At 39.4% G+C, this 13538-nt stretch overlaps 1 protein-coding gene across 6 annotated transcripts in view; it reads right to left on the bottom strand.

Annotated features, from left to right (window-relative positions):
- Positions 1 to 12901, bottom strand: part of TP53BP1 (tumor protein p53 binding protein 1) — a 70363-nt gene extending 57462 nt beyond the window's left edge. For 3 of the 6 annotated variants that reach the window (XM_032623235.1, XM_032623236.1, XM_032623232.1), the window contains exons 1-8: positions 12762 to 12881; positions 12004 to 12188; positions 11629 to 11722; positions 11316 to 11400; positions 3596 to 3726; positions 2803 to 2955; positions 2321 to 2450; positions 820 to 986 (exon numbers count right to left, since the gene is read on the bottom strand). In XM_032623235.1, coding sequence (XP_032479126.1) covers positions 820 to 986; positions 2321 to 2450; positions 2803 to 2955; positions 3596 to 3726; positions 11316 to 11400; positions 11629 to 11722; positions 12004 to 12188; positions 12762 to 12768 — 952 coding nt within the window. In that variant the 5' untranslated portion in view covers positions 12769 to 12881. Of the gene's footprint in view, positions 1 to 819; positions 987 to 2320; positions 2451 to 2802; positions 2956 to 3595; positions 3727 to 11315; positions 11401 to 11628; positions 11723 to 12003; positions 12189 to 12761 lie in introns of all 6 variants that reach the window. The other 3 variants (XM_032623231.1, XM_032623233.1, XM_032623234.1) reach the window with 3 other exon arrangements.
- Between the last annotated feature and the right edge of the window lie 637 nt (positions 12902 to 13538).

Genomic DNA, 13538 nt, shown 5'->3' with positions numbered 1-13538 from the left:
CAAAAGACAGAAAAAATACTAAAGCACAAGTAAAAGGATATATGAGCAGTCATTACTGATTTGTACTATGAAGAGGTTCCTGTTGGTCCCTTCTCCTTAGCACCAAATGGAGTATCAGCTGTATTAATTGCAAGAATAAAGAAATTTCTTAAATACAACCTTGTAGCTTTAATGAGAGACCAGAAAAGGTTTCTTGGTGATGCTCTGTATGTCCTGCACACATTCACAGCATCGTACAGGAGTATAACCACCTCTTCCTCCCTACTTACAACCAATACATCATATTTTGCTGTTACTGAAGCTTTCTGGCTCTGTGAGGTTGCAGCATGGGGCACTGGTGGGGGTTAATGAAAGGTGAAACAAATACCATTCTAGCCTTCTAAAGGTATTATATTCTTTCTGCTGGACCATAACTTCCTATTTGTGGCAGAGGAACTAATAAACAGATGAATAAGTGACTGTTACCCAGGTGAACATGAAAATCTTCACTTAATTATCATGATATTTAAGATTTGAAGATTTATGATAACAGAAATAGCTACTCTTTCCATAACATTAAATCTGCCATATTATTAGCTAGTATTCTTCAGTATCTCCATTTCCAAAAGAGAAAGAAAATTATGTTAACACACGCTAAATAGCAATTATTTCCAAAAAGCCCTTCTCATTAATCAGCTAGAAACGTACTTTCCTTCCATACCACAAACAAGTCTGCACACCTATAAAGTGCCTTCTGACTTAAGACAGTACCCTCAGAACAGAAATAAAAGTTTAGATCTTCAGAAAAGAAGAGCTACGGCAACGAATTACTCTTTGTACCTGTTTTATTGCTCTGGTCAAACAAGTCTTCCTGAGTTGACAAAACCTCAGGCTCTGGTGACTTCTGAATCTGCATCCCACCTTCCAGAAGTTCTTGGACAGATATTTGTTCTTTTGTTTCCACAACAGCAAGAGAGCCTTTGGGACTAGCAGGCATGTCCTCTGACCTAGGAAATTCATATCACCAGGAGAAAAAGTTACTATGTTCAAAGGCTTTCATCTTTGAACAAAGAAGCATTTCCTGTTTTGTGTGTTTTCCTTTTTTAATTTCAAAATTTTATAATGATGCAAAGCCCTCAGCCCATTTCAAAGTGTGTCTCAGTCTCTCACAAAGCAATACCTCTTTTCCATTCTGCTCACTGCAGTGCTGCATGCTGTCCAAGATTTCTGATAAGTGAGTTAGGGATTTTTGTTTCATACATTGTTATCTAGAGGTACATGAAGCAGTGTGATCCAGACGGCAACAATGCCAGAACAATGACCTCCCACAGAAAGAGCTTGGATGTAAATCATCCTCTGCACCAGCCACACACTTTATCTTCTGCTGACCTTTTTGATCTGATCTACTCAACCCAAGCCCCAAACCAAGACTCCTTCACACAAATACTACTTACACATGTAAGACACTCACTGCTGGCTCCGTTCCAGAGACTTAGGCGGTTCACCTACTCTACCATTCCCCAGAGTAAACACGATATCAAAACTACCTAGAGAGTAATTTCCTAAGGAAAAGCGGAACGTTAAACTGAGTGTTTTGCATTAGAAAGACAACCTAAAAAAAAAAAAAAAAAGAAAGACAACCTCTCTTGATATTCAACTTTATTCAGTACCCCATTCCCCACTGTTTCTACTGAAGGAAGAAACAAAAGAATACTAAATGTCTACTCATTCCCTCCTTCAAAATGGAAGCATCCCACTTGTCCTCTGCCATAACTAAACTTGAGGTATTGACCAGAGACAATGCTGTTTTGCATACAACAATCACCATAGGCAGAACAAAGGTATACTGCCCAATTCCCACCAAGTTAAGAGCCTGAAAGACACAGGAAAAGAATACCTCCCTATTTATCTATGCCATAAGCTACCAGATGCAGGATACCTGAGGACCCAAAGCAATCTGGGTGCTCCTCAAGTATAAAAACAGTAGACTTTCAAATATAATATTCTTTTGACTCTTACAACACTAGAGAATTTAGAAAGACCACAGAGAGATAGTGCCTCTGCAGACAAAGAACAGAGAGGAGAAGTAACAACCAAAGATTAAGGGATCATCCTTACAGTTAAAGCAGCAATAAATTGGGCTTGTAATATGCCTAAAGATACGATAACACAATGAGAATTCATAAACAATAAATGTTTCTACTGGACCATAAATATGCCCAGGGCAAGGGGGGGAAAAAAAAATCAAGAATTTCTAAAAAAGATTCCACCTGGCCAAGTGAAATGAGTGTAACCCGATAGCAGAAACCCAAAAATAGTTTTTAGAAAGAACTTGGTTTACCTTGCAGGTGGTGAATTTTGCTCTTCTACCACAGGTACATCCTTACTGGGCTGTGGTGCCACAGGGATATCCTTGCTGGGCTGTGCTGCCATGCGGATACCTTCATTAGACTGTTCTTCATGCTTAATTGCTTAAAGTTTTAGAAGAAGACAGGAAGGAAATATTTAATTTTTCAAAGTACTAGAAGTAGTCCCAAATGCTTGTTAAAAGGCAAAGATTTTAAAGAAAGAAATACAAACTGAAAATATATACAGGCATCATTCCAGAAAGGAAAATAACCAATTACCCACTTACAAAAAACCTTAGTATGCAAGCCATCAACTGACAAGTACTCGCCAGACAACGCTACAACCTTACTATACTAACTTAGATTATATTAACTTAGATAGCTATAAGATGTATCAAGGAAAAAACAACTAGCTCTAGCATGGGAGGAAAATACTTATAAACAAACTCTAAATGCCAGAAAACATGTTACGTACCAATATTAGCATCCACATCAGATAGCCTAGTATAAGCAGAGTTGGTGGTTACTGACTGTAGATTGTCTGCTTCACGTGGCAGAGTTTGTTCCTCAACATCCTGGCTCTGGGAAAGTTCTAGAACCCCAAAGCCCAGCTGTGATGAGGCAGGATCTAGAAGAAAACCCCAAGAAATCAGGTATCATCCCACAACATTATGTACTATGCAAGGTGCTGCCCTTTAGCAAAAGAAGGTCATATTCTTTCACATCAAAGCCCTGACCCCCAAATTTTTTCAAAATAAAATTAAGAATAAAAGCACTAAAAGCAAAGGGGGAAAATGCATAATGAAGCAAAAACTGTGTACCATAAAACCTTACAAGCACCTAATAAAGGTAGACTATTTCTACTTTCTAAAGAAATACATAAGCCACCCCCTACCGTGTGCGCGCGCACACACACGCACACACACACACACACGCACACACACACACACACACACACACGCGGAGAGCACTGTACTTCATATTGTAATTTCACCCCACAAGGCATGCATCCCCAAAATATTTGAAAAACAAATGAATACAAAAGAAGTAGGAGTCAGTATGCAGAAAGGGGGCTAAAAAATGAGCTAAAAATTCCTGAACACCAAATTAGGTGGATTACCTTAGGCTACCAGCAAATTTCCTAATGACTATTCTCAATTTAATGATAAGAAATCTATAACCTGATAAAAGGGAGAAATTTAGACATCTGCATGCTCATGTTAAAGGGGTTAGACCAATCTACTATCCTGAAAAAGGCATAAAGCTACCTTCAGCACCAAGGGAGTGTGTGGTATCGTCTGAAATATCTCCTCCTTTTTCCTTTTTCTCCTTCTCTTCCACCTCTTCTTCCTTCTCTTCACCCACAGGAGGAGCAGATTCCACTGACATTCCCAAAACACTATACAGCAAAAAGACACAATCATGTGTTCGCAGATAGGCCGGGATATTTTGCTCAAAGAACTCTTTAAATTTTATTGTGACTCCCCACACACCAACCACGTTTTAAGCAAATTTGAAAAAGTAAAAAACCTCACCCCATTATTGCTTCTTTCTACAAAAGGCACCTAAAAGGTTAACAACTCAAAACACTGTAGCACAGAATTAAGTAATACAAATAAGAGACAGAGGAAGAAACAAACATACTTGATTTTTATCTTTCTCTGAAAAAATCTGAGCAGGGATAGAAAAATCTTGCACTCAAGAGAATTACTGACAAGTGACAAGAGAAGATGTGCATTAGATGTGCAGAGAAGGGGCTCAAAAATACATCTATTGGGCTTCCCTGGTGGCGCAGTGGTTGAGAGTCTGCCTGCCGATGCAGGGGACACGGGTTCATGCCCCGGTCCGGGAGGATCCCACATGCTGCGAGCAGCTAGGCCCGTTGAGACATGGCCACATGTCCGGAGCCTGTGCTCCGCAACAGGAGAGGCCATAACAGTGAGAGGCCTGCGTAGCGCAAAAAAGAAAAAAAAAAAAAAAAAAATCTATTTAATAGAACACAGTTCACAAAAGAATTTTAGTAAAAATTCTTAGACTACATAACATAGAACCACAGTGGCTGAAAAAAATTCAGGTAAGAGGTCTATGTATTGAAAAGAAGACATCACAGGTCAAAAAACGATAAACAAAACACACATAACAATTAGGAAAAAAATATCTGCAACAATATAACAAAAGAATAGTCTCCATAATATACAAGGAACTCGTAAGAAGAAGCTCAAGATATGAATAAACAAACAACAGAAAAGACAGCTCACAAAAAAAAGAAATACAAGTATCTTTAAACATGTAAGAAATCAGGGCTTCCCTGGTGGCGCAGTGGTTGAGAGTCCACCTGCCGAAGCAGGGGACGCGGGTTGGGGCCCCGGTCTGGGAAGATCCCACATGCCGCGGAGCGGCTAGGCCCGTGAGCCATGGCCGCTGAGCCTGCGCATCCAGAGCCTGTGCTCCGCAAAGGGAGAGGCCACAACAGTGAGAAGCCCGCGTACCACGAAAAAAAAAAAAAATGTAAGAAATCAGAGAAACCACTTGTTGCCAATCAAATTAGAAAAGAAAAACTGTAAATACTGTACTACTATTCAGTGCTGCCCAAACCTGAGGTGAGATTAGCATTATCACATACTGTTTATGAGAGTATAAACTAATAGAACCTTTCTGCAGAACAACTGGGAAATATGTATCAAGATCTCTAAAAAATGTTCACACCTAGTAATTTCAACTGTAAAAAATAATTTGAAATATGAGATCCTTATACAAACTTACTTTCGAAGTTCACTGTGACTAACAACCTACTGTAAGCCCAAGAGTAGGTAAATGATTAACTAATTTCATAATCCATAAAATGGAATTTATGCAGCCATTAAAAATGTTCAAAACAACCAAATGCAACATGTAAACCATAATCTGGATTGGATACTGGATAAAAAAAAAATATATATATATATAAAATAAAGCCATCTTTGAGACAACCTGGAAAATCTGAATATGCACTTATTACTAGGTTTTACAGAATCGATATTTTCTTAGGTGTGATAAGGGTATTATGATAGTATAGGATAATATTTTTCTTAGGGGATGAATGCTAAAGTATTTGAGGGGAACTATGATTTCTGCAACTTTGTTTCAAAACAGTATATTTTATACACACACACAGAAAAATGCATAGTATCTTTTGAAAAAATGCATAGTATCTTTTCATCTCTACTGTGGGTTTAAACTTTTAAAATAAAAAACTAGGGGCAAATGTTATTTAGTTATTTAATTGCAGGGGAAATTAATTGCTCATGTTGTTAAGCAAAAAGGTCAGGAAACACACGAACTTTTACTTCCCATGTGTCAACTATGTATATCAAATGCACAACAACAACAACAAAAAACAACAGGGAAAATAAGCCAAAATGTTTACAGCAATTAGCCTCTGGGTGGCAGAATTATAGATGACATTTTTGCCTCCTGTAACATTTCATATAAAGACTATTAAGCATAAGTTTAATAAGCATAAAAGAGAAGAAAACATAAATTTGCAAAGTTAGGGACCATGATCCAAGGAAGAGAAAAAAGGACTGAATAAAGACTTCCACAAATATAAAATAGAATGTTACCTACACAACTGGGAGGACCAGATGCCTGACCTCAGGAAACATAGGGAAAGAAAGTCAAGAGTGTGTATGACAAAAAGTAGAAGAGCAAATGAAAGACAGCACAAACCACACACCTCAGTCTCTTTTGGTGGTTTTCTTCAAGTTCCTAATGCTCGTAGGCACAGTGAGTCCTTGGACCTCTTCTTCACCTACAACTCACCCCCTTAGTGATCTTATCCAGACTCATGGCTTTGAACATCATCCATATGCTTATGACTCTGGAATTTTAAATCTCCAGCTTAGACCTTCTCCAGACATTCACATTGTCAACTGCCTCCAACTGGCAATTGAAAAGGCAGCTCAACTGTAACAGGTCTATAACTGACCTTCCCCTGCAGTCTTCTCATCTCAATTAACAGAAACTCCATTCTTCTAGTTCCCAAATGAAAAACATGGAATCACTGTTACCTCCTTCATCTCTTGCATACTTCACATCCAATCTATCTTTGAATCATACTTTCAAAAACCCAGAATCTCGCCACTCCTCATCCACTTCTACTCTGGTCTAGCCACTGTCACATTTTGCCTAAATTATTTCAGTAGTCTCCTAGTAGGTCTTCCTGACTCTACCCTTGCTCTCCCTTCAGACTATTCCTTTTTAAATTTAATCTGAAGAGCTTTTTTTTTTTAATTTTTATTTTTCCCAGCTTTATCGAGGTATAATGGACAAATAAAAATTGTATACTCTTCAGTCTATTCTTGATCCAGCGGCCAGAGTGATCCTGTTTAAATCTAAGTCAGATCATGTCATTCCTCTGCTCAAAACCATTAAATACTTTCCTAAGAGTAACAGCCAAATTCCTCACAATGATCCATAAGGCTTTATACATTCTGGTTCCCTCTTTACTTCCCTGACCTCTTCTCTCACTCCTCTCAAGCACTCCACGCCAGCCACACTAACCTCCTTGTCATTTCTCAATTATTCCAGGCACATGCTTCTCTCAGGGCTTTTGCATTTGCTGTTCTCTATGCATGGATTACATTTATCCCAAATAATAGCAGAGATCACTTACTTAAGATTTTTAGTCAAATGTCACATCACTAAAGCATCCCCTAAGTCACCCTACCTAAACCTGCAATTCCTTTGATGTTTCCCATCCCCTTCTCTGCTTTATTTTTCTCTTCAGCCCTATCAGAGTCTAAGATACTATATATTTTCACTTATCTATCATGTATTGCTATATCCCATACCAGAATGTAAGCTCCATTAAGGTCTAGGGTTTCTTATCTCTTCTGATCACTTTGTATCCCCAAAACTCAACAGTGCTTGGCATATAGGAAATAATAAATATTTAATTAGAATGATTAGGTGAATCAGAAGAGGCTTGAAATTAATCCAATTATAGACAAAAAATAGTACTGATATTAAACTTTTCTCCACTATCCAAAACTGATGGAAAAAGAAAACAAAGGTTTAAATATATTGTTTAGAAATACAGAAGTAGCCAATGAAAGAAATAAAACAATTATCATCAAAAATTAGGAGAATGTTGTTGTGAGTTAAAACCTCATCTTTCATTATGGAACTCAAGTGTCTTAATTTGATAAAACAAGAAATGGTAATACAACAGTGTTACTTAGTTTTACAACAGTATTAAGAGCTAGGAAGATAACCTCCCAAAGAAATAAAAGCACAAACACTTAAAAAGCATTACCTCTGTGAAAGGGGACCAATGGTGAGAATGGACTCTTTGCTTTCCATAAGTTCTTTTTAAAAAAAATTATGTATTTATATCACTCTTAAAAATATTTAACAGGGCTTCCCTGGTGGCGCAGTGGTTGAGAGTCCGCCTGCCGATGCAGGGGACACGGGTTCGTGCCCCGGTCTGGGAAGATCCCACATGCCGCGGAGCGGCTGGGCCCGTGAGCCATGGTCGTGAGCCTGTGCATCCGGAGCCTGTGCTTTGCAACGGGAGAGGCCACAACAGTGAGAGGCCCGTGTACCGCAAAAAAAAAAAAAGAAAAATTAACAGATCTCATCAAAATTAAAAACATGCTCTATGGAAAAAGCCTCTTAAGAGGATGAAAAGACAAGCTACAGAGTAGGAGAAAAATATTTGCAAACCACATATGCTACAAAGGACTAATATATAGAATATATAAAGAAGTCTCAAAACACAATAAAAAAAATCCAGTTAGAAAATAGGCAAAAGACATAAACAGACATTTCCTTGAAGAGGATGTACAGATGGCAGAGAAGCACATGAAAAGATGTTCAACATCATTAGCCATTAGGGAAATGCAAATTAAAACCTCAGTGAGATATCATCACACACTTATCAGAATGGCTAAAATAAAAAATAGTGACAACACCAAATGCTGGTGAGAATGGAGAGAAATCGGATGTCTCATACACTGCTAGTGGGACTGTAAAACGATACAGCCACTCTAGAAAACAGTTCAGCAGTTTCTTAAAAAAACTGAACAGGCAACTACCATATGACCCAGCAATTGCCCACCTGGCCATTTATCCTAGAGATATGAAGACTTACAAAAACCTGTATGCAAATGTTCATAGCAGCTTTATTTACATTAGCCAAAAACTAGAATCAACTCAGATTTCCTTCGATAGGCAAATGGTTAAACAAATTGTGGTACATCCATACCATGGAACACTACTCAGCAATAAGAAGGAACAAACCACTGATACATGCAACAACTCAGATGGATCTCCTGGGACTTATGCTAATTGAAAAAAGCCAATCCCCAAAGATTATATACTGTATGATCCTATTTATATAACATTTTAAATGACAAAACTTTACCAGTGGAGAATGATCTTTTTTTTTTTGGTCCCACTGCACGGCTTCCTGGATCTTAGTTCCCCACCCAGGGATCGAACCCACACCCTCAGCAGTGAAAGCACAGAGTCCTACCCACTGGACCACCAGGGAATTCCCCAAAGGATGGTCTTAATTAGCGGTTGCCAGAGGTTCATGTGCAGGAGAGGGAGGTGGGTGTGGTTATAAAAGGGCAACACTGGAGCTCCTGTTCGGCATTTTGACCTCAGTGGTGGATAAACCTACACAGGTGATTAAGCTGTATAAAAATTAATACAAAAAAAAAAAAAAAAATTAATACACACACATAAGTACAAGTAAAACTAGGGAAATGTGAATAAGTTCATTGGATTTTATCAATGTTAATATTCTGGTTGTGAAAGTATACTATAGTTTAGCAAAGTGGTACCATTGGGGGAAACTGGGAAAAGTACACAAAGAATCTCTATTATTTTTTACAAATGCATGTGAATCTACAATCACCTCAATTTTCTCAAATGTTTAACAGGGAAATAAAAATATCCTCAGCATCATATTTTAGGACACTTCATGTTTAGGACCACAGGCTTACATCACAATAGGACATTAGATAAGAGAGGAAGATCTTTTGGAATTTTATGATATATAAAAGTTCACAAACAGCCTTTTTCAAAATATCTGCATTAATAAATAAAGACAACATAAAGATATCAGTATACATGTGCTTTGAAGTCAACCCCTTTTGGAATCAACCCCACATTCTCTGCGGTTTTCGTGGCCTTTATACATGCTGCTCCCTGTGTTTGGAAAGCTCCTCCTCCCACATGCCACACTTCTCCCCAGCCCTTCAACTATGCCTAACAAATTTGTATTTATAGTTTAGATCATCCTTCTCAAAGAGGTTTTCCCTTATCCCCCATGTTAGGTTATATATTATTTTTTTCCTCTTTACAATGATCACAGTTCTCACTGAATAGCTATTTATGTAATTATTTAACATCTGCTTCCCCTATTAAATTGTAAGCTCCATAATGGCAAACATGCTTTAAAACACCTACCACAGTGCCTGCACGTTTACTAAATGTAAGCATTCAAGTGTTTTTTTTAAGGAAAGAGCAACACCTTGAGGCAAAAAGGGAAAAGAAGTAGCATGAGACTTCTCAAACAGTACCATTAATTTATAACAAGGGGTACACATGCATTCTGTCCCCACTGGTTCAAACTCAGATGCCGAGCCACAAAAACACAGATAAGCCTGGCACATGTTCCTAAAGAGGTATCACAAAAACTTAAATGCCTACAAAAAGCAAAGAAAGGTAACATAAATGAGTTAAGTGGCTGGGTTTAAGAACAAAAGCACAAGCCCTAGGATAAATGAAAAAAGAATACCTGGCCTCAGTGTCCAAATACAACAGTGAGTTACAGGCACTATGACAGACCATAGCACTCATGCCCTATCTAAGCAGAGGCTGGCTAATCACAGCTCCCGCCAACTGCTGCCAATAATACAACAGTTGCATTACTTCCGGCCTAGTAATCCCAGAAGCTGGAAATCTAAGTTCTATGTGAAATTTCCCTATTTTTAAATTCTATCAACTAATTCAAATATATTTTACAACTATGTGTGGGCCAACTAGAACCCACCTGAGGGCCAAAATAAGTCCACCAATTTGGGGATTGTTCTAAAGCATCCAACTGATGATTTGAGAGAAAAAATTTAAGTGGGAACACAGAGTATTAAATAGAACACAAACATACACACACAAAAAAGCACTTATTTTTGAGATAAAACCCTAGTCTTTCACCTCATATTAACATCCTCCTCTCTGACTACCTCCCTTTTCTATTCCACCACCCCCAAGACTCCTACGTTCTCCTTTGATCTTAGGAGAATTTGGGTATTGAATAGTAAAAAAGAAAGAGAGGCACTTGAGTCAGAAGGACTCAAAGCCCAGCTCTGTCACTTACTAGCAATGCATTCTAGAGCAAGGTTTTTAACTTCGTTGCCTAACACTTCCCCTCCTAAGTAAGGGAAGTAACATAATGTGTTCATCGTACAACTGCTTTAAGGATGAAATTAAATGGCAGTATATATCAAACATCCCATCTAGTGCCCAACATAGAGGATAAACTCAATAAATGGACAATGTAAAGATATACAGGAGACAAAGTAAAAACTGAATACAGTTTAGGGTATGAATTAAACATTCTGGGTCTAAAACTGGCAAGGTTCTTTGGTTGGTAGGTAGAAACCATGGTTAACTGTTTTGATAATATACCTAAATATTTTTTGATTATTTTTTCTAGTAATAAGTCATATCCAAGCTAAGAATAAGGAATGCTTGTTTCACATGCACAAGGTAGATCACAATCTGAATAACGTAGGTGCAAAAAAATGTTACCACCTCACAAAAGAGATTCCAGCTATCAGTACCAACAGAATGCTAGTTAATACAATTCTCAAATCCCACTCCCTAATTCACAAAAATAAGATTAATCCTTTTATCCTTGGAATGAGACAACAGGTACAGATAAAAAAAACTGATCCACTAATACACTTAAATAAATTCCTTCAAACACTAGTATACCTGCTTGTCCTATTTGGCTGAGGTAACTGTTCAATGACCTGACTGATGGAACCACATGTGTCCAAATGAGAAGAATCCATAGACTCTGAAAAAAATAAGTGGATATTAGCAGAAAAGGCATTTACCACCAAACTGTAATACAAATTCAAGAATGCAGACAATACCAATCTAATCAGCTACATTAGAAAACCAACCTTTTGAGTACCTGTGCACCAGATACTGTGCCAGACTTCCTTACATACATTCACCACAACCACATAATGTTTATATCCACCCAGCTCCAACAAGAGCACCCTTGCAAAATGGACCTCACCTGCAGCTTTGTTTTCTTTCAGTTGTTCATTGAAGCCACTATTACTGTCTCCTTGTTCTTCTCCAGCTGTTTGTTCACTATTGGACACAACATCCTAGAAAATATACATATATAATATACATCCCAGAAAATATACATACAAAATATACACTCATAATGTATACATACATATGTACATAATATGAAATATACATTTCATAATATACTATATATGAAGTAATCCAAAATGATACATATTTTTGTGAAAATGATTTTATTTTCCAGCCAACTTTATCCAAAAGATAGTGATCTCCTAAGTACTTACTTTGCAGCTTGGTCTAGATTAGGGGAAAAAAAAAAATCTACTCAATCATTTCCAAGCAACCTATCACTCACCAACACAGGGTTCTCTTTGTGCGTCTGTAGATTAGGAAGGTGTCGAGATAGCATACTGAAGCGAGAACCAGAATCATCGTCTAGAACCTGGCTTTCAGGCTGAGAATCTTCAATGATCAGGCAAGGAGTGTCTTGCTGAGAGAAATCTGACTCCAACTGACTTCCAGTGGGGTCCATCTGCTCCCCTGGAATGGAATAACAAAAGATCAGTTCTGTGTAACCTACTAGCCTTCCTCATGCAGTCTGAGCTTAAATAATGAGGCAGAAGTACAAGACCTGGAAAAGGGGACCAGTGTAGGACTCTTCCAATTAGAACATTATAATCGCTGCAATCACTTTCCTATCATACCTTCCAAGGCCCGATTTCCTCGTTATTTACAATCAGCCTGCCTATCCTTCTCTCCCCCTTCCATCACCTTCCCGTAGACACCCTTTCCCCTCCTTCCTAACCTTTTCTCTCCCCGCCCCTTTTTCCATCCCCCACAACTCTCCCTACGTCCTTCTGGCGCCTCTACCACCCCGCAAAAGGCTTCTTTGTAATCTCTGCTCGTTTTAACCCCCACAGGCCTTCACGCTTCCTCACGACCACCCAGCCTTTCCAGCTAGGGCTACCCCACCCCCTCCTCAGGGCCCTCCAACCCTTTCCCTGTCACCGCCGCCATGCTTGCCACCCCGCCCCCTCCGGTCGGCCATCCCCTTCAGACCCGAAACCCAAGCCTTCAGAGCCTACTACTCCCCCACTTTTCTCCAAACAGTACCAGGCATCCCGGAGGGAGGTCCCTCGCGCTCCAGCTAGAGATCTCCGCACGCTCCCGAGGTCCCTCCAGCTCGATCCCCAGGTCGACGCTGTAGCCACCGCCGCCACGGGCCGCGAACTCCCCCTTTCCCGTCGCGTCACGCGGTATCGGCTCGCCCATTCGCTGCTGCTGCCCGCCACTCAAGAAAACCTGTGGATGATTGGTGGCTGGGCGGAGTGCCCCGCCCCACGTAAGAAAAAGGAACACGGCGGCGTGTTTCCATGGCAGCCTGGACGTTGCAGGCCGTACCTCTAATACAGCCGGAGAATGACAGTATCCTTGAACCGAAGGGACCTTGAGAGGGCGTGAAATATATTCCCCTGCCTCCAGGACGGTTGTTTGTACCACTAGTCAGACATAAGAGAAAAGACCAATTTTCTATCGTTCATGCACCATAAGGCCCCTTCTCTCACCCTCTTCCGTGGAAAAGGAGAGGGTTTCCCGGCTTTCTAATAAAAGGGCAAAGAGGATCCAGGATGGCTAGAATTTCAGAGCTGGTGAAACTGAAGAGAGAGGACTCTTTGGGGTTTACCGGGTCAATCAGGATCCCTTTTGTAGGCCTCTACGCGAATTCAAGGGCTTCACATTACGTCTCTAACAGTTCTTTAAAAAAAAAAAATTTTTTTTTTTCCATTTACATTGTCTGAGGGCCCCGGTAAGCCATATTTTTCCCCATTGCCCTTTCCAGTCTGAAACGTCGTAGTTGAAGCTTCACATTTGCTTATCGTTGACCTATCT

The sequence above is a fragment of the Phocoena sinus genome, chromosome 2, assembly GCF_008692025.1.
Source record: "Phocoena sinus isolate mPhoSin1 chromosome 2, mPhoSin1.pri, whole genome shotgun sequence".
Taxonomy (NCBI): domain Eukaryota; kingdom Metazoa; phylum Chordata; class Mammalia; order Artiodactyla; family Phocoenidae; genus Phocoena; species Phocoena sinus.
The sequence above is the reverse complement of the archived record's forward strand: the minus strand, read 5'-3'. Positions and strand labels throughout refer to the sequence as shown.